At 47.1% G+C, this 20,455-nt stretch overlaps 1 protein-coding gene across 8 annotated transcripts in view; it reads left to right on the forward strand.

Annotated features, from left to right (window-relative positions):
- The window catches only part of BRSK2 (BR serine/threonine kinase 2), a 196,820-nt gene that overhangs the window by 105,917 nt on the left and 70,448 nt on the right, over positions 1–20,455 (forward strand). For all 8 annotated transcript variants that reach the window (XM_061564384.1, XM_061564385.1, XM_061564386.1 and 5 more), the window contains exons 3-4: positions 4,191–4,276; positions 19,665–19,805. In XM_061564384.1, coding sequence (XP_061420368.1) covers positions 4,191–4,276; positions 19,665–19,805 — 227 coding nt within the window. The remainder of the gene's footprint in view (positions 1–4,190; positions 4,277–19,664; positions 19,806–20,455) is intronic.

Consider the following 20,455-nt stretch of genomic DNA (forward strand, 5'->3'; position numbering starts at 1 on the left):
AGCACATGACTGCTTAATGCATTCGCCTGGCCTCACAGTAAACGCGTTCGGAAAAAAATCAGGCATACCGGACCTCGAGCCAAATTTTTTTCATTTAAGTGAATATTTATTTTCTACAGAGAGAGCCTCCGTTGAATCTAAACCATGTTTTTAGAGTGCACGATGCACAGCAGTAAGTATCTGTGAAGGGTTTGCAAATCTCTGGGTGCATTTTTGCCGAAACGTAGTTGTTAATGCCGGCATACAAACCAAACCTGCATCGCTCACGTTTGCTCAGATATGTTTTTTTTCTTTTCAATGTGCAGATAATGTATATATTTTTTAACACAGATACGCATCCCCCACGCAACACAATTAACTTATTTACGGTGAGGAGAAACAGATCTGATCTATCCGCTCCCCCAAGTTCAATGTAAAGGAATTTGTTACAGTTCTTGCCTGCAGTTCCCCCGATCAATAAACAATTAGCAGATCCAGCCAGCTGCGTTCGGGGCCATGTCAAGAAATACCCAGAGGCAAAAGGTATTTAACCAAGGCCAGGCAGGAAAGCTCACCCCGCATTACACAAATACATTGTAAAGGCGCAATGTTTCAAGACCAATGATTTGTTTCGGCATTCGTTGCTATCTTTTTTATGTTGTGAATGTCTTGGTCGGCAATGTATCGTGTCTTTTTTCCTTTTTGTGTTCATATCAAACAGCTTCCTGCGCGTTATTTGTGTATAAAATGATAACGGGAATGGAATCAATGCCTACCCCCCCCCCGCATTTGCAATTATGATTTAAACCCTACATGTTTAGCAAATGTATTGACGTTGTGTTTGTACGTGTTTCTTGCTTATTCCCTGAAAAGCGAATGCAATAATTCGCATTGATTTTAAAAACAAAAGCTACGTAAAATAGATTTGTTTTTAATTGGCAGGCAGGTTTCATTTTCATACCTGATAAATGGCAATTAACAAAACGTTGTAGTTGCACGATTTATTGGTTCGATTTTTGAGCACTGGAGGGAAAGACTTGGTCCAATTAATTGGGTGTTGTTGTTCCCTGAGGGGAAAGCAGTTTGCAACAACAAAAAATACACAAAAATATCAGTGAGGCGAATGGGTAAATCACATTTGAAAACCGTGCAAACAACTTACACTACCTGGATCGCCAATTGAAAATGTGTCACCCCCGAATACTGCACACGTATATAAAAATTACTCGTTTACCAGAAAAAGTGGGTTTTAGATTGCCGAGGGCAATAGATTTGGGTACCACTTTTTGGTCAACAGTTGTTGCATTTTTTGAGAGACTCTCAAAGTGGAATTTCCACCACTGGCTCAGACTTTTAGCCTCAATCAGGCGTCATCCTGGTCGTGCAAACCGAGGACTCACTTTTACATGTCCCCCGTCGGCTCTTAAAATTTGGGGTAAATCGGCGGTGCATTGGTTAGCATAGTGTCTTTTGAACCCTGTCAGTTGAGTTAAATTTGCCAGCCATGGCTAGCATACGCGGTCCTGTATGTGATGTTGAAGCCTCTTATGAGCCCCTTGCCTTGATAACCCCGCAGTCATGACCATCGTGGCGAAGTATGGTGAAACAGAATCCCTACAACTGATACGGTTGTGTCCGTATGTATTTTTAACTTCTTTCGCACGGTACATCGCCAACCGTGCTAATCGGAAGTGCAGCTTTGGGGATCTTTATTCAGTTATGGATTGACAAAGGGTTTGAATGTATTATTATTATTTCATAACTACACCTCTGATTAACACGGTTGGCTACGTACAGTGCGAATTAAGTTCGACGTACATGCATACATACCTGCCAAACGACCAAAAAACACATTGAAGAGAGAGAGAGAGAGCTTTGCAGGACAAGCCCAGAATGTACAAATGAACCTTATGGCAATGCCCCGGGGCGCCATAGTATCCCGGTTATCGCATAATGTCCGTGATGCAGTCATTGTTCGTCTGTTGATGGTCGGCGATGCGGCAATCGACTCATCTCGACGAGCTGTACTCACGACGCACCACTACGGTGCGTACCTCGAGCGTTCAGGGTTTCGGCGCAATCGTCCTCGCTGCGTTTCGACATCGCGGAGTGGCACTGATTTTAGATTGATTGGTTGGTACCCCAGTCGCGGAGTGAAGTAACACCCCTGGAAAAAAGTCCCTGAAATAAAATATTTAATTGCCTCGGATATTTCGTATTATTTCGTACCCCGGGGTACCGCCATAAGGATAAAATACTGTCGTAGAATTATGATCGGTACAATTTAAAATGTGACTTTTTTTTTTTTTAAAGAAGCATATTATTTTGCCAAAACTTTTAAAATAATACCATCAAAATAAGCAAATTAGTAACAGGAACATTTTTTTAAAGCAAACTAAAGCTGAATAATTTTGATATTTATTTGTTTATCACCAGTGCTACTGCGGAATGATTGAAGACTCAATTGGGACGGCATATCGAGGCGGATAGTGTGTAAAATGCAATTCGGTGCCTTCTCGAGGGAAAGTTTTGTAAACAAGAAGAAGGTTCCATTAATCAACTTGGCAGACTACTTATTTGCAGCACGGCATTATTTCGGATGTTTGTCTTCGGGTTTCCAGTCTGAGCGTTTAACATCTGTCGGGTGCATGACGCAACAATTGACAAACAAACAAAACCCCGAACGTAGCGCTTGCTTGCGCATGTGCCTACGTACATGCATGCACGCGTGCGTTTGTGTGCACACGTATGGGCCAGGGTTGTATGGCTAACGCGTGAGGGGGAAATCATGCGCATACGTGAACTGCATAACGCTTTCCGATGTGCGTTTGTTTTCAGCGGTGTGGAAGCCGGTGGGTAAATGTCAGGGCTAATCGTCCTTTTTTGCTCTGATTTGTCTCCCAAAATTTGGGTGACCATTTCATCAATTTTGTCGGTTTGCGATAGAGTAAGTCCTTCATAGCAACATAACTTGCTACTACAGGTTTGTTCGCATCTCAGCTTTATGATAGTTCTGCCTTCCCCCCCCCACCACCCCTCTGCTCTGTTATGAACGGACTGACGGATAACGTATAAACCCTTTAGTAACAAATTGCATACAAATATATACGTTACAAGTGGCAGGGATAGAGCTGTTAAGATGAATCATTGGTTCATCGTGGCAGCAGAACTGGGACCACATGCATGCGCGGGAGCCAGATGGTTTGTGGGGAACCTTTGGCCGTATTCAAAATTCCCACAAGCTTAACAATTACAGTGTTGGTGACAGAATATATGTATGTGTGTATCTTGTGACTCAGGAGAACGAGTCTGGCTCTGCATGTTTGTGGCTGACTATAATGTTTGCTCGCAATGTGCAGTGCTAATTGTCTCACCTATAAGAAGTGACGAACAATGGGCCCTTTCAAATGGTGGCCAATGAAACCAATATTGTGTTGTCTTTACATAATGCAATTTTGTGAGTCTCAAATGAATGTAAAATTATTTAAATGTAAAAACGTCTACACGTTTCACTATGTTATTCGGGTGTGTTTTCTCTCCAGTGTGCACTAATGGAAAAAAAAAACATGTGCATGTACATTTTCTAAAAAAATAATTTCAAACTTTCTCAAGATTTCCCAGTGGTTTCAAGGCACCACAATGTCCAGTGCAATATCCCAACTATGGGTCAGTCAATCACTTTGCCTTCTGCTCTGAAGGAAAATTGCCAAGATCATTTGCCTACTCGAGTATGTGTGTTTTTTTTTAATTTACAATTTACCTAGGGCCCTTAACTTATCCAGAAGTGAACAAAAAATATTCCGTTTGTTTTCTACACAACTGCCGGTGCAAGTCTCTTCATTTGTTTTGCCTCGAATTGTATTTTTTGTGGGTTTGAGTATTGCTGCACTCGTTTACTGCTCTGCCCCCTGAACCTCGTGACCGGAGTTCAATTCTCGACCACGTCTCTAACATCAGTGACGAGTGATATCTGAACCGGTCCTGTTTGCCCTCCCCCCCCTAATCGTCCAACCTTCATCAAACCTACATTGACCACCATGGTGAAGTATGGTCAAACAACACCAATTCCCGGCAGAGCATGGGGAGACTTTCACCCAACATAGAATTGACAGAGGGCTTGCACTCTTCCCTGCAGTGTATACACATTTGCATATTTTCCACAGGCTCTCTCGTCTAAACGTCCGTGCGCCCTGTCCTCTGTCTCGCTGCAGGTGGAGAGGGAGATCGCCATCCTGAAACTCATCGAGCACCCGCACGTGCTGAAGCTGTACGATGTCTACGAGAACAAGAAGTACCTGTGAGTGCTGTTCCCAGGATAGATCCTGATTGGTGCGCGTGGGGTAGCCAATCCTGACCAATGGTCTATTCGACCTGCGAACATTGAGATTGGCTGGGGAGGTCAAACGGGGAATGTGAAGGTGAAGTCACGTAGAATGGAAGTAATAAAATAATAAAAATAAAACATAATAAAATAATTTTCACGACGTTTCGGCCACAACGCAAGCAGCCGTCCTCAGGTGAAGAACAGGTCTGTCGGAAACGTCGTGAGAATAGTATTTTATTATATTTTATTTTAATTAATTTATTATCTCCCTTCTACGTGACTTTACCGAAAGAACCAAGAAGATGAATCCCTGCAGTCACGAAAGCTTTAAATCGAAATTTAATGTGAAGGTGGTTATTTAAAATGTATATACTTTTTTTTTTTTAATTATGTTTCAATAGAAGCCTGGCAAAGGGGACAAACCGCGACGACGCAAGGGAAGGGGGTACAGAAACTCCGCGGGCCACAGGCCACGAACCCTGTTGTGCACACCTGGGTTTAAAGAAGGAGGGGGGGGGAGCGGGCTCGCTGCAGAATGTGAGAGCATTTTTAAAAGGTCAACGGCTTGGAGAGCTTAGGGAAGGGGGGGGGGTACAGGACCCCTCCTCCCCCCCATATAAGGGACGGGCGAGGAGAGCATGGGTTCCATTGAAGTTCTCCCGACGTATAGACTGTATTATAAATTATAAATTCAACCTTTGACGAGCTCTCCATATGAGTGCTGGACTCTTACAAGAGTATTGGGGGGGGGGAGGAGGGGGGCAATGCTGAAGTGGGGGGCAGGGTCAGACAAGGGGGGCACCTCGTGCCTCTCCAGACTGGAAATTAAGCGGGCAGTGGCAGCCGGTGGCTAAAACCTCGTGCGTGGTGCAGCGTGGGTTGGCGCCTGCCCCAGTGGCGTAGCGAGGATATTTTGCGCCAGGGGACGAACTATAAAATTGACGCCCCCCCCCCCCCCGTTTAATCACATACCAAAATGTAATTACATGACATGTAGGCTGTGTGTGGCGGGATACATAAACGTTTAGGTTGAGGTGTAGATTTGTGCAGTAGTTTCAGGCTGCCGCGCCCGCTGCAATAAGTTATAATGTAACGCTGTAAGTCTCATTTTGGCGCCCCTTTACCTTGGCGCCCGGGGACACGTGTACCCCCCTGCCCCCCCGAGCTACGCCTCTGGTCTGCCCCGTGGGCCCCAATGGCTCGCTACGCATCTGTGGAGTGGCGTCACCAGCCACCAACCACAACGTCGTGCCATCAAGTCGAAAGCTAGCATGGAACTCTAGGCCACGCCTCAGCGGCATCACTGAATACTATGGTAGAAAAACAAATATTGGTTGAATTGTTCAAAGAGTAGGCCACAATTATGAGAAAGTCTGATCAATACTTAAATATCTATTGATTCCAAGAAGGCATTAATCGAACATTTGACGAGTCACATTTTCTCTTCCTGTGATTCTTTCCAATTGCAGTGGCTTTCCATAGCATTGTTTTCACACACAAATCACCCATCAACGATCTTCCTGCTCTTTTTGCCTCCACAGTCACCCATAGCTTGACCGTTCGCACACATGCCATGGTAACTTGTAGACTGATTGGAATGTTACGGCGGGTGACGTTAGCGAACACCAGTTTTGGTGAGTCGGGCACACAGAGGTAAATTGTGGAAGAAGCAGCTCCGTCATTACCCATCTGCCTTTGTCTTCCCCACTCTGGACTGACATCCAACCACAATCAGAATCTTTATTTAGACTTGGAGGAATCCGATGAGCTATAAAGCTCTTTTTCACAGATCTCCAGTATGGGTGGGTCAGCAAGTTACAACAACAAACATTCCAAATAACGATGGGAGTACAAAATAGAGAAAATGGTAAGCAAGTCACTAAATATAAATTAATGAAACATGAATTAGTCACATAAGTTCGATACATCAAATTTGGCAAGTCCGTAAAAACAACAACAAAACAGTCCCAGACCACACCAAGAAACACTACACAATAGTCCCTCAATAAAATTGCACATTAATATTGAACTATCGACACACAGGTAATGATCAAAGTTACAAACGGTGCCTTATACAGGTGGCAGCAGTCCTGTAGCACCGGGGGTGGGGGCTGCTGAAGGATACCCCCCAGTCTATATTCTTAACGTAAAGTCAAAACATGTTGGTACAATATTTCGCAGCAGTGGTGTTTTTTTTCTCTAATTTCGCCAATTCGGCAAACACCCATAACTATGAGCACTCTTTGAAGAGGGCCTACAGATAAAATACAGAGTTGGGTACAATTTAAGTGACGGGCACAAAAACCTTTCCTCATACACAGAGAGGTGAGAAGTAGCGACGAATGTAGGAAAGCAGGATAGACAACAACAACATCACATATTTACTCATTCTCTTCGACGGTTTAACGTGCACTTTAAAGTTTGTTTGTATATGGCCCCCTCCCCACTCACATGCGTTTACACACAGAAGCTCACACGGCAGCGATGGGCCAAAGTAAACTCTCGGGGAGACAAGAAATCCGGGCAGATGAGCGCGATCGCAGTTGGCACTGATACACACGGGCAAAGGAAATCGAAACGCCGTTCACAACGGCTGCTGCTAATCGGCCTGTCACTACTCGCCCTCACGGACGCGAGCGGCGTCCGTGGCGTGTGCGTTCGTGTTCACTTAACTACGGGGTAATGATCACCGCTTTCCCAATGCGGCCACGACAAGACTCAAAGTCCCTTCGCGTGAAACCGGAGCACCGTTGGAGGAGGACAGTCCCGTAATTGGAAATCGAGTAAAGTCTTCATTGCATTTTGCTTGAAAGGATTTGTACTATTTTGCCCGCTGCCTGCCAAGTTTACCATAATTAAAGTCAGCTGGTGGTTGCGTGCGCGTGTGTGTGTGGCGTTTCTTTGTTGTGTTGTTATCGCTAGCTTTTGATGTGCCTTCTCTTTGTACATTAATTCTGCTGTAGCTGAGCACATTGATATATTAACATATTGTTATTTATTTATGCGGAAAGTCACATCAATTTTGGAGGGGGACGGGGGGAGAAACACAATAATTTTCAAGTTAGCACTATCAGTTAATGTCTTTAAATGCAAAACTGTGAGTCGGTTTTACATTTGTGTTTCTCAGATAAAACGTGCAAGATGACTCCGTAGCCCAATCCATTAAAAAGTTTGCAATGAATTGAAGGTCCCCTTTACACGTATCACTTAAATGGGCGCCTTCACTTGCGAGCAATACAGAGAACGGCCGTGTGTCGTTGTGAGCCAGCGAAACAGCGCAAAACCCTTGTGCGCAGAAATGGTTTAATCTGCAGTTAATCGCTAGTGCCTACATGCAAAAGAATTGCGAATAGGTCAACTCCACATTTTTTTGGTCGTAACCGTCTCAAGGGGGGGGGGGGGGAGAATGGGCGAGGGGGGATAGGGGAGGTTTTGAGCCCCCCCAAAAACCCATTCAGCGCTGTGCAGATTATTATAGATGCGGTGCCCTCTTCGCCTTGTACGTGGGCGGCTAACCTCGTTGGGAGCGCGTTGCGTCCCCCCCGCTCGCGTTTGCTGCACGCTCGTTGCCCACTCTTCTGCAGGGGGGGGTTTTCTCTCGCGTCTCTATCTCGCAAAATCGCCGCCCGCAGGCTTTATAGCGTTGCCTGTGCAGGCCGCGACTGTTTTTAGCATAACGGGTCATGGGCAAGTCCCCGCGCCGCGGCACAGCACTTTGCCAACCCCATTACCCTCCGCTCACACGCGGCCAGCGTGCCAGGCCAAGCGATGATTGCGGGGAGGTGGGGGGACCAGCCCCGTCGGAAGCTCTGCAATCGGCCCTGCTCCCAAATGACAATCACCGTTATCTCTCCTCTCTCGCGACGCTATCTCGTACGCGGCTACCCGCTCATCAACTTTTACCTCTTCCCGTCTTGCTCACATCCCGCACTCGCACCTAAAGTGGAGGAAGGAATTTAAGTAGGTGCCGTGCAAAATGCCCATAATCACGCGTGACAGGAAGATTAATGTATTTTGGGGGTAAAGAGGTTTTTTTCAGATTTTTTTTTATTTTTTTATAGTTTTATTTCATGTTGCGCTGCTGCAAGATAACTGAAATGCAGCCTTGGTCTAAAAGGCAGAAGTGAAGTGAGCTGTCATGTGCAACACTTTACCTTCCATGAGCCTCGCTGGCACCACCATATCTGATTTCACCTTGTTATTGCATATATATGTGTGCACACCCTCACACGCACTGACTCCTGCTTCTTGAATGAACAAGAGCATATCTGATGCGATGTCTCGAACAAAAATATAAAAAAGATGAATATATGTGTCCCTTGGGAGACATATTCAATTATTAATCTTTCATCTGTCCAGCTATTATTCTTGCTCCTTCATTGTGAAATGGCTCTGCCACTCATCTCACAAGATAGAGCGCATATTGCGTCTTCCCGTTCTGCAAATTTGGAGCGAGTGAACAAAAAAAGCCTTTATCTCCACGAGGCTCAATGTGCAATATCAGACCTAGGCTGATTTGCTTGCTGTGGCAGTGCCCTAAATTGCCGTCGAGGGGGAGAGGTTGAGTGGGGTTAGTCATTCAGGTCTCGGCCTCATTTCCACGCTTTGCTTTCAAGAAACACCCTCCCTCCCGTCGTGGTTTCTCCCACGCTAATTGCGGGACCAGCCGTGTTGTCTCTTGTCAAGGTGTGCTGATTTTAGCATGGGAGAGCCCAAGGAGCAAGCCACCGTGGTGGTGAGAGGGGGGTGAGGACGGGGCGGGCGGGCGGGCGGGCGGGGTTTCGGGGAGTGAGTTAGGTGTTGATTGGACGGCATGTAATGGCACACTGGTGTGCAATTATATCGAGAATAACGAGGCACACATTGTAAAATGGGACCGAAAACAGTTTGTACACACTCGGCCGCTCGGTAGAGCCACTTGCACAAATTGGCTTCTTTGGTTTTTTTGTTCCACTGCCATGTTTTCGGCGTGACGTCTGAAACATGCGTCGCCACGGTGGCGAGATGTTAACTACCTCGCCTGGTATACAGGAAGCCGTGGGTTCGATCCCAACCCTGGTGCCTGTATATTTTGAGTTTTACACGTTTCTCACCCCCGTGGTTGTGTGGATTTTTTTTCTCCGGTTTTTCTCTCCACATTGAGAAACATGCATTTAGAGAATTTGGCTGCTAAAAAATATTGCACGTGATAAGCTGCTTCGTTGAGCTATCATTTGTGGCCAGGTCGCTTCTGAAAAAGTGGGCCTTACCTGGTAAAAAAATAAAAAATAAAATTTGCCCTGCCCATCATTCGAGAGGAGTCTAGCGTCACAATGTCTCTGCGTCTTCTCCATTCGCTTAGCTTACCCTTTGCACTTATAAATGTTATTCCCATCTACCGCTGTCCACTGCCCTTTTATTGCTCTCGATTGCACACAAGCAATTCTGTGTTATTTTAAAAGTCGTTAATTTTTCTAGACCGAGAGCACTCGCCCACACAAAGCAAGCGTTCGGTTGCCAAAATGTCAGATCCCTACGTACATCAAATGACCGTTCTCTATTTTTTTTTTCACTGTACTTCACTGGAGCATGTTAGCATTGCAAGGTTTTTTTTAAATGTGCATCGCAGCATATAAAGGTCACGCTGTTGCTCAGTAGATCAAACGTCTTTCATCTTACCTCGTGGAAACAGACCCATTTTACGTGTTTTCAATTGGTTTTGCTTTTAAAATGCATTATATATTGATTGCTTCGTCCACTGAATTTAACTTGGGCATTGTTACCACAAAATCAAACATTGATTTGGTAGAATGTTTGGAATTCTAATACAGTAACAATCATTGTAAAAACTGTCAGATTATTAAGTACATACTCGACACAATGTAGTTTTTGTTTTCTCTGCTCCTGATAATTTATTAATCCAACAGTTCGCATACATAAGACTACAAACTTACATGACTGAAATGGTTATAGCCGTTCCCTTTAAACATTTAATTACGCGAATAACAACACTATGTAAGATAATTTTTGTTCCTGGGTATTAAGTGTTATTTCGTAATTGCTTATGCCAAAAAAGTATATAAAATGGCTATTATTCCCCACAAACTTTGCTTTTGTGACCAGGACAAGGATATTTTGAAATGTACCTATTTTAATAAGAAAACGGGCGAATTTGTTTTTTCGTTCACATAAAGTCAGAAAAAAACAAGATATGAATCAAAATAAACATGTATTTAGATTCCAAAGAACACAGGATGAGATGTTACTATCCTTTGTGCAAGCACTTCCAAGAGTTCATGAACAGTGAGCCTGGTGAAATTTGGGGAGCGCATCGTCAGTAGTGACCCTTTGGTTCCTAGGGTGTTTCGGCCTTTCATACTATACACCCTCCCCAAAGGCGGCCAGCGACAGGGTGATCAATCCTACGCTTGCGTCCCATTCCCAATTAGTCATAGGAGTTGCCTTGTTGTTGGTAGCCAACATCCCATGAAGTAATACAAAAATTACTACAAAAGATTTAGAAGTGAGTAGTTTTTCGCGATTTACGATTATACCGTAAATCACTTTCACGAATCAGCCCCCAATTGTAGTCTCGCATCATGTTTTCGTTATACTGTCCTTGGTAGCGGCGTTCAAAGTCCAGTATATCCTGGTGGAAGCGCCTTCCTCTTCCGAGTATGTTCCCATGTTCTCTTTGAATTTATCAAGATGAGCATCAAAGATATGGACTCCTAAGGGACATCCTACAGCCCATTGTGCTGTAGTTCTTCACTAGATTCTAAACCAGCTCCACATAGTTTTCGACCTTGTGATCGCCCAGGAAGCCACGAACCACTGCGACAAAGCTGTTCCAAGCTGCTTTCTTTTTACTCGTGAGCTTCTTGGGAATTTATTGCACTCCAGGATCTTCTTCATCTGTGGTCCAACGAAGGCACCGGCTTTGACCTTTGCCTCAGACAGCTTAGGGAAGAAGTCTTGAAGGTACTTGAAGGCTGCTGACTCCTTCTCTACAGCTCTGACAAATTGTTGTATAAGGCACAATTTGATGTGCAGTGGTGGCATCAGCACCTTCCAGGAGTCCACCAGTGGCTCCCACTTGAAGTTGTTCCTCCCCACAGAGAACTCGTTCCGTTATGGCCAGTCCCGTCTGTGGTAGCGCGCCTTGGTATTCCTGCTGTCCCAAAGGCAAAGATAGCAGGGAAACTTGGTAAAACCACCTTGGAGACCCATCAGGAATGCCACCATTTTTAAGTCTCCGATGACCTCACAGCCATACTCATCGGACTTCAAGGCATCTAGCAAGGTCTTGATGCTGTTGTAATCCTCTTTGAGGTGCACCAAGTGAGCCAGGGGAAGAGACGGGTACTTGCTACCATTATGGAGCAGCACGGCTTTGAGCTCCTGGATGAGCTGTCAATGAAGAGGCGCCACTCATTCTGGTTACAGGCGATTCCGATTGCCTCGAACAGACTGGTCAGATTGTGGCAGAAGCAGAGCCCATATTGATGGATGAAGAAGCTGCAAAAAGGTTGGTGACGCTTCCTCTGATCTGCGACTTGCACACTTTCATCCAACAAGTTCCACTGCTTGAGCCTAGACGTCAAAAACTCGGCATTGGACTTGGTGAGACCAAGATCTCTGATCACGTCATTGAGGTCTTTTTGATTGGGGTAGTATTGGTTTCTCTCCTCAGCTCCACTTCTGAAATTGTCATCTGGTTCTACAACGTCTTCCTCGCTCTCTGACTTGTCGCTCTCTTCTAAAGATGGCTGCTCTCTCTCCAGATGAGTGGGTACGGGGAGCTCATGGCAGTGTGGCACCGGGGCGATGGATGAAGGAAGGTCTGGATACGTGATAGTAGGTGCATTTTTGCCTTCCGACGTTTGGAAGGGTCCACCATGCAGAAGTAGCAGTTGCTTGAGTGGTCAGTGGGTTACCGCCAAATTCTTGGGATAGCGAACTTCATGGCTCTCTTATCCCCTCTGTACCATCCTACAAAAATATATTTATTTTAACCATGACTAATGTGTAAGAGATTCTCGCAACATTTTCATAAATGACATATTTTTTCAATAACATTGAAAATTGTAAAACATTTTTTTATTAAAAACTTTTGCAATTACATTTTTTTAAACAAATTTTATCACGTAAATTTTCCGAGCAACAATTGTCCATCTTACCTTCCAGAGTTTTTTTGCATTGCTCGCAGGTGAAATGAGGTGCCCAGGGTTTGTCTTTATCCCCGACAGGCATGCCGACATATGCCTTATAGGCCTCACACATCTTAGCAGATGCTTCCACAGAGTACTTTTTCACTCTTGTTTTGATAAATTGGCCACAGACATAGCAAAATGCGTCTGACGGATGCTTGCAGCCTCTTGATGCCATCTCAGGAAAATGCAGATATGTATTTATTTAGGCAGCTGGAATTAAACTGAACTGGTGGGCTTAAGGCCCCTGTATTTATACTACTATTTATATTACTGGAAATTTCTAGAATGTTCTAGAAGTTACTCCAAGTTTACTCAGCACCGAATCTATCTGGAATGTTCTCGAAAATATGTAAATTTCAAAATATCACTGTCCTGGTCACAAAAGCAAAGTTTGTGGTGAATAATAGCCATATTCTGTACTTTTGAGGCATAAGAAATTAGGAAATAACACTTACTACCCAGGAACAAAAATAAAATGCAAAATTGTTACACAGTGGTGCAATCAACTTAAGTTGTGATTGCCGCAACAGAAAGGTGCCAGTATTCATGGCAGAGCTGTGCATGCGTGCAATGCGCCCCATTCTCGGATGATGGGATCCTGTCATTTGTGAAATATTTACCAGTGCCTGACAAGCTCTCACATCGTACGACGAGCCCTGGAGAGGCATCAAGGAGACTGGCGCCCGACATCCATACAGAAATTCGAGGGCAGAATCAAAAGCTTCCGCTCTGCTCCACAAACTCATTTGGCTCAAAATTATGACAATTATTCAACATCTCTCTCTTATGTCTTAATAAATAATCGTAAAGGCATTGGAAGTCCCTTTCTCTCATTTAAACATAATGATACATTACAATACATACGTTAAAAGTTATCACATTTCACAGCCAAATTGTAGGTTAAATATAAGTTAGCCAACGACCATATTGCACGGAGCGCACCCAATCTCGTTAAATCTCGGAAGCCAATGAGGGTTTGGGTCTGGCTAGCGCTCAAATGGGTGATCAACTTTCTCAAAAGATAGGTGCAATGAGCGAGGTGGACAGCAGAAGACTGTGCAGCAAAATCCGTTGCTGTTCTGCACTCTGCTCTCACCTTCATCAAGTTCGCAAGTGGTGAAGTATGGTCAAATATTCCACGAGGCCCTCATATTGTAGTTGACTGATACAAAAATGGGCTGTCCATGCTCGTGCAATTGTAAGTGTAAAGACGACTTGGACGCACTTGCCTTGAGATGGTTTCTTTATTAAGGAGCCGCGTTCTCACACTCGGACAGGCGGAGACCTCCACTGCGACAGCCCCGAGTCTCCCGCGCATCTCCCTTATGTATACGGTCCGAGGCCACGCCCCCATTCCCGAACCTTCTCGCTGGTTCTCAACTGCTCGCTCTACCAGCAGACTCCACCGCCCTCTTAGGTCACCTGGCCACGCTCCTATTCTCGAGCGTTCCCGTAGCCACCAGTCCCTTAGCAGACTCTCCTGTCATTACCTCCCGTGGCCACTAGTCCACTCACACTGCAGGCTGATTCCCCTGTCATTACCTCCCATGGCCTACAGTCCATTCACATCGCAGGCTAACTCCCCTGTCATTACTTCCCGTGGCCACCAGTCTACTCGCACTGCAGGCTGACTCCCCTGTCATTACCTCCTGTGGCCACTAGTCCATTCGCACTGCAGACTGACTCCCCTGTCATTACCTCCCGTAGCCACTAGTCCATTCGCACTGCAGGCTGACTCCCCTGTCATTACCTCCCGTGGCCACTAGTCCATTCGCACTGCAGACTGACTCCCCTGTCATTACCTCCCGTAGCCACTAGTCCACTCACACTGCAGACTGACTCCCCTGTCATTACCTCCCGTGGCCACTAGTCCATTCGCACTGCAGACTGACTCCCCTGTCATTACCGCCCGTGGCCACTAGTCCACTCACACTGCAGGCTGACTCCCCTGTCATTACCTCCCGTGGCCACCAGTCCACTCACACTGCAGGCTGACTCCCTGTCATTACCTCCCGTGGCCACCAGTCCACTCGCACTGCAGGCTGACTCCCTGTCATTACCTCCCGTGGCCACTAGTCCATTCGCACTGCAGACTGACTCCCCTGTCATTACCTCCCGTAGCCACTAGTCCATTCGCACTGCAGGCTGACTCCCCTGTCATTACCTCCCGTGGTCACTAGTCCATTCGCACTGCAGACTGACTCCCCTGTTATTACCTCCCGTAGCCACTAGTCCACTCGCACTGCAGACTGACTCCCCTGTCATTACCTCCCGTGGCCACTAGTCCATTCGCACTGCAGACTGACTCCCCTGTCATTACCTCCCGTGGCCACTAGTCCACTCACACTGCAGGCTGACTCCCCTGTCATTACCTCCCGTGGCCACCAGTCCATTCGCACTGCAGACTGACTCCCCTGTCATTACCTCCCGTAGCCACTAGTCCACTCGCACTGCAGACTGACTCCCCTGTCATTACCTCCCGTGGCCACTAGTCCATTCGTACTGCAGACTGACTCCCCTGTCATTACCTCCCGTGGCCACTAGTCCACTCACACTGCAGGCTGACTCCTCTGTCATTACCTCCCGTGGCCACCAGTCCACTCACACTGCAGACTGACTCCCCTGTCATTACCTCCCGTAGCCACTAGTCCATTCGCACTGCAGGCTGACTCCCCTGTCATTACCTCCCGTGGCCACTAGTCCATTCGCACTGCAGACTGACTCCCCTGTCATTACCTCCCGTAGCCACTAGTCCACTCACACTGCAGACTGACTCCCCTGTCATTACCTCCCGTGGCCACTAGTCCATTCGCACTGCAGACTGACTCCCCTGTCATTACCGCCCGTGGCCACTAGTCCACTCACACTGCAGGCTGACTCCCCTGTCATTACCTCCCGTGGCCACCAGTCCACTCACACTGCAGGCTGACTCCCTGTCATTACCTCCCGTGGCCACCAGTCCACTCGCACTGCAGGCTGACTCCCTGTCATTACCTCCCGTGGCCACTAGTCCATTCGCACTGCAGACTGACTCCCCTGTCATTACCTCCCGTAGCCACTAGTCCATTCGCACTGCAGGCTGACTCCCCTGTCATTACCTCCCGTGGTCACTAGTCCATTCGCACTGCAGACTGACTCCCCTGTTATTACCTCCCGTAGCCACTAGTCCACTCGCACTGCAGACTGACTCCCCTGTCATTACCTCCCGTGGCCACTAGTCCATTCGCACTGCAGACTGACTCCCCTGTCATTACCTCCCGTGGCCACTAGTCCACTCACACTGCAGGCTGACTCCCCTGTCATTACCTCCCGTGGCCACCAGTCCATTCGCACTGCAGACTGACTCCCCTGTCATTACCTCCCGTAGCCACTAGTCCACTCGCACTGCAGACTGACTCCCCTGTCATTACCTCCCGTGGCCACTAGTCCATTCGTACTGCAGACTGACTCCCCTGTCATTACCTCCCGTGGCCACTAGTCCACTCACACTGCAGGCTGACTCCTCTGTCATTACCTCCCGTGGCCACCAGTCCACTCACACTGCAGACTGACTCCCTGTCATTACCTCCCGTGGCCACCAGTCCACTCGCACTGCAGGCTGACTCCCTGTCATTACCTCCCGTGGCCACTAGTCCATTCGCACTGCAGACTGACTCCCCTGTCATTACCTCCCGTAGCCACTAGTCCATTCGCACTGCAGGCTGACTCCCCTGTCATTACCTCCCGTGGTCACTAGTCCATTCGCACTGCAGACTGACTCCCCTGTCATTACCTCCCGTAGCCACTAGTCCACTCGCACTGCAGACTGACTCCCCTGTCATTACCTCCCGTGGCCACTAGTCCATTCGCACTGCAAACTGACTCCCCTGTCATTACCTCCCGTGGCCACTAGTCCACTCACACTGCAGGCTGACTCCCCTGTCATTACCTCCCGTGGCCACCAGTCCATTCGCACTGCAGACTGACTCCCCTGTCATTACCTCCCGTAGCCACTAGTCCACTCGCACTGCAGACTGACTCCCCTGTCATTACCTCCTGTGGCCACTAGTCCATTCGTACTGCAGACTGACTCCCCTGTCATTACCTCCCGTGGCCACTAGTCCACTCACACTGCAGGCTGACTCCTCTGTCATTACCTCCCGTGGCCACCAGTCCACTCACACTGCAGACTGACTCCCTGTCATTACCTCCCGTGGCCACCAGTCCACTCGCACTGCAGGCTGACTCCCTGTCATTACCTCCCGTGGCCACTAGTCCATTCGCACTGCAGACTGACTCCCCTGTCATTACCTCCCGTAGCCACTAGTCCATTCGCACTGCAGGCTGACTCCCCTGTCATTACCTCCCGTGGTCACTAGTCCATTCGCACTGCAGACTGACTCCCCTGTCATTACCTCCCGTAGCCACTAGTCCACTCGCACTGCAGACTGACTCCCCTGTCATTACCTCCCGTGGCCACTAGTCCATTCGCACTGCAGACTGACTCCCCTGTCATTACCTCCCGTGGCCACTAGTCCACTCACACTGCAGGCTGACTCCCCTGTCATTACCTCCCGTGGCCACCAGTCCATTCGCACTGCAGACTGACTCCCCTGTCATTACCTCCCGTAGCCACTAGTCCACTCGCACTGCAGACTGACTCCCCTGTCATTACCTCCCTGTGGCCACTAGTCCATTCGTACTGCAGACTGACTCCCCTGTCATTACCTCCCGTGGCCACTAGTCCACTCACACTGCAGGCTGACTCCTCTGTCATTACCTCCCGTGGCCACCAGTCCACTCACACTGCAGACTGACTCCCTGTCATTACCTCCCGTGGCCACCAGTCCACTCGCACTGCAGGCTGACTCCCTGTCATTACCTCCCGTGGCCACTAGTCCATTCGCACTGCAGACTGACTCCCCTGTCATTACCTCCCGTAGCCACTAGTCCATTCGCACTGCAGGCTGACTCCCCTGTCATTACCTCCCGTGGTCACTAGTCCATTCGCACTGCAGACTGACTCCCCTGTCATTACCTCCCGTAGCCACTAGTCCACTCGCACTGCAGACTGACTCCCCTGTCATTACCTCCCATGGCCACTAGTCCATTCGCACTGCAGACTGACTCCCCTGTCATTACCTCCCGTGGCCACTAGTCCACTCACACTGAAGGCTGACTCCCCTGTCATTACCTCCCGTGGCCACCAGTCCACTCACACTGCAGGCTGACTCCCTGTCATTACCTCCCGTGGCCACCAGTCCACTCGCACTGCAGGCTGACTCCCTGTCATTACCTCCCGTGGCCACTAGTCCACTCACACTGTAAGTTGACTCTACTGTTATTATATAAGTAACTAAAAAAACATCTTAGTTTAGGTGGCCACGGTGGTGAGATGTCAACTACCTCACCTGGTGTGCAGGAGGTCGTGGGTTCGATCCCAACTCTGACGCCTGTATATTTGGAGTTTGCATGTTCTCCCCGTGGTCGCTTGGATTTTTCTCCGGGTTCTCTGGTATTACCCTGCACATTTCGAATCAACGTCACACGTTTAAGAGTATGTGGCTGCAATACATTTCCACGTGATAAGCTACTTCGTTGAGCTAAAATGTGTGATCAGATCGCTTCTGAAAAAGAGCTACATAGTTCAGTGGGCCTTATTTGGCCCGGCATGGTGGCACACTCTTCCAATCCAGTCCTTTGGAGGAGACAAGGGTTGATGGATCATGCAGATTTAGGAAACTTCCTCAGCTGGTGGGCAGGAGACGGCAGTACCGCAGAGTGGGCTCGTGAAACCCTCTATGCAGACGTGTACATGTTTATTCCTTCATATGCAAGCGGTTCCTATGGGTGATCTGGTTTCCTTCCACTTGCAGAACCTATTTTAAAATAATTTTATCCAACATCCCAGTTGCAGGACACTCCTGAGAAATGGTCTTGTGCCTTGAAATTCAGTGAAGCTCTTAAATGACATTATATACTCGTTTTAACCTGATGGGATTAAACGTGCGTATCGCAGTGTAAACAAATTGTTTGCTTATTTATGCCCATGTTTGCATTGGTTTTAATTCAAGACATATCGCAGCTGAATAAATCAGCATGCGGCGTCAATGCCACAATGCTGCATCGTGTCCTGAATTTCATGTTTGCTGAACGGAAGGTGCAGCAGATGGGGTCATAATAAATACACGTGACATTTGGCACGACACATTCACGAATCATTGACTGTGCACATTTTGTCCACGAATAATAGGAGGGATGATACATTACATTATTTATCCATTCTCTTACGATGATTGGATTAGATTTTACTACCCAAATCAGTCTGACAAGTCGTCCGCACCCTTTCGTTCCATCTATACCTTTCAAGGTTTGCTTGGCTGATGGCGGGGAATTAGTTTCCCCTAAAACTCCATCTTGCCATCTGCCTTTGGTCTCTCCCAATTAGAAAATCATTTAAACCTCATTTGAATTAGATGACCGGGTATACGCTTCTGTTAAATATTCGTTGTTAATGATCTGCACGTGCATTAAGGAAGCATTAATCTCGTTAAGTTTCTTCCATCACCTTCCCCCCTCCCCCCACCTACATAAATGGCTTTGATGAGTGCTTTGATCTCTGCACGCATGAGTAGCCTGCATGTCCTACGGTGCAAGCAACTGAATCGTTTTCTTCACCCACAGCAGTGCGTGAGCATATTTTGTGCTCGCATAATGAATGTGAAAGGCCCACTTGAATTGCGTTCATTTTGCCTACTTATCCCAGTCAACATATTGGAGCTTAGTATGTTTAAACATTTACATTTCTAGCAAAATGCAGTCCACTAAATGGACGAAGGTCTCCCCATTCCATAATGGTCATAGGGTTTTTTGACCATACTTCACCGCCCTGGTTATTGCAAGTTAACAAAGAAGGAGGGTGGAGGGGGGGGGGCAAGAATGCATGATTGGTTCAAATAATCGTGACTAATGTTAGCCGTTGAGCCTCGTAGAAACTGTGGCCATCTCACGCTCATATCACCGGATGCTAACAAAAACGTGCTACTGCTCGACCCCCTTGGTAGGGCTAGAGTGTCGTCGTAGTGTGTCGTCGTAGGCCTTCTCAGCAGTGTGCGGTCACCTGGCTGAGCTGCTGGCGAGCTGCCCCTGCTTACTGCTGCTGCTGCCCGTGTCGGCGCGATCTGTCCCAGGTACCTGGTGCTGGAGCACGTGTCAGGAGGAGAACTGTTTGACTACTTGGTGAAGAAAGGACGACTCACCCCCAAGGAAGCGCGCAAGTTCCTCCGCCAGATCATCTCTGCGCTGGACTTTTGCCACAGTCACTCCATATGGTGAGCCAAATCGTGCTCTCTCTGGAGGCCACAACAGATTTCAATTTATGTTCAAAAAATATTTAATTATGTGCCGCATTTTAACCCATTACTTTAACGCTGCGTTTGTTTTTTTTTCCTTCTCATTGTGAGCCAGAATGCACAGCACACTGTAAGGTTATGTATATTTTTTTCTCAGAAACTGAGAATGCTTGGTTATTCACAAGCACGCATATATTACATTTCGATTGTAAATGTATTTATTGATCACGACAATCGTATACAGGCCTTTGTTACCTTTGTTATATTCACTGAAGGATGAACACTTCCCCATGTTTTGTCAGTCGTGGGGGTTGTTTTGACCGTGCTTCACCATGCTGGCCAGTGCACGTTGGTGAAATGTTGATGCAAAATCATTTTTAATGAACAACATTGTGCAAACATTATTGGTAGATTTCCTTTTGGGATTTTGACTTATTCTACGTTTATATATATACAAAAAAATGTGTGTGCGGTGCTCCATGATAGTTTCGAATTCTGAATGAATATATTAATGAATAATTCACCATTGATTCAATATCATATAGACATTTCGTTTGTATGCATTTTCATTTATGTTTAGGCATTTTTTTGGCCATGTATAAATATACATATGCTATTTCTAGATTTGA

The sequence above is a fragment of the Lethenteron reissneri genome, chromosome 33, assembly GCF_015708825.2.
Source record: "Lethenteron reissneri isolate LAM-NWPU_2019-01 chromosome 33, ASM1570882v1, whole genome shotgun sequence".
Taxonomy (NCBI): Eukaryota; Metazoa; Chordata; class Hyperoartia; order Petromyzontiformes; family Petromyzontidae; genus Lethenteron; species Lethenteron reissneri.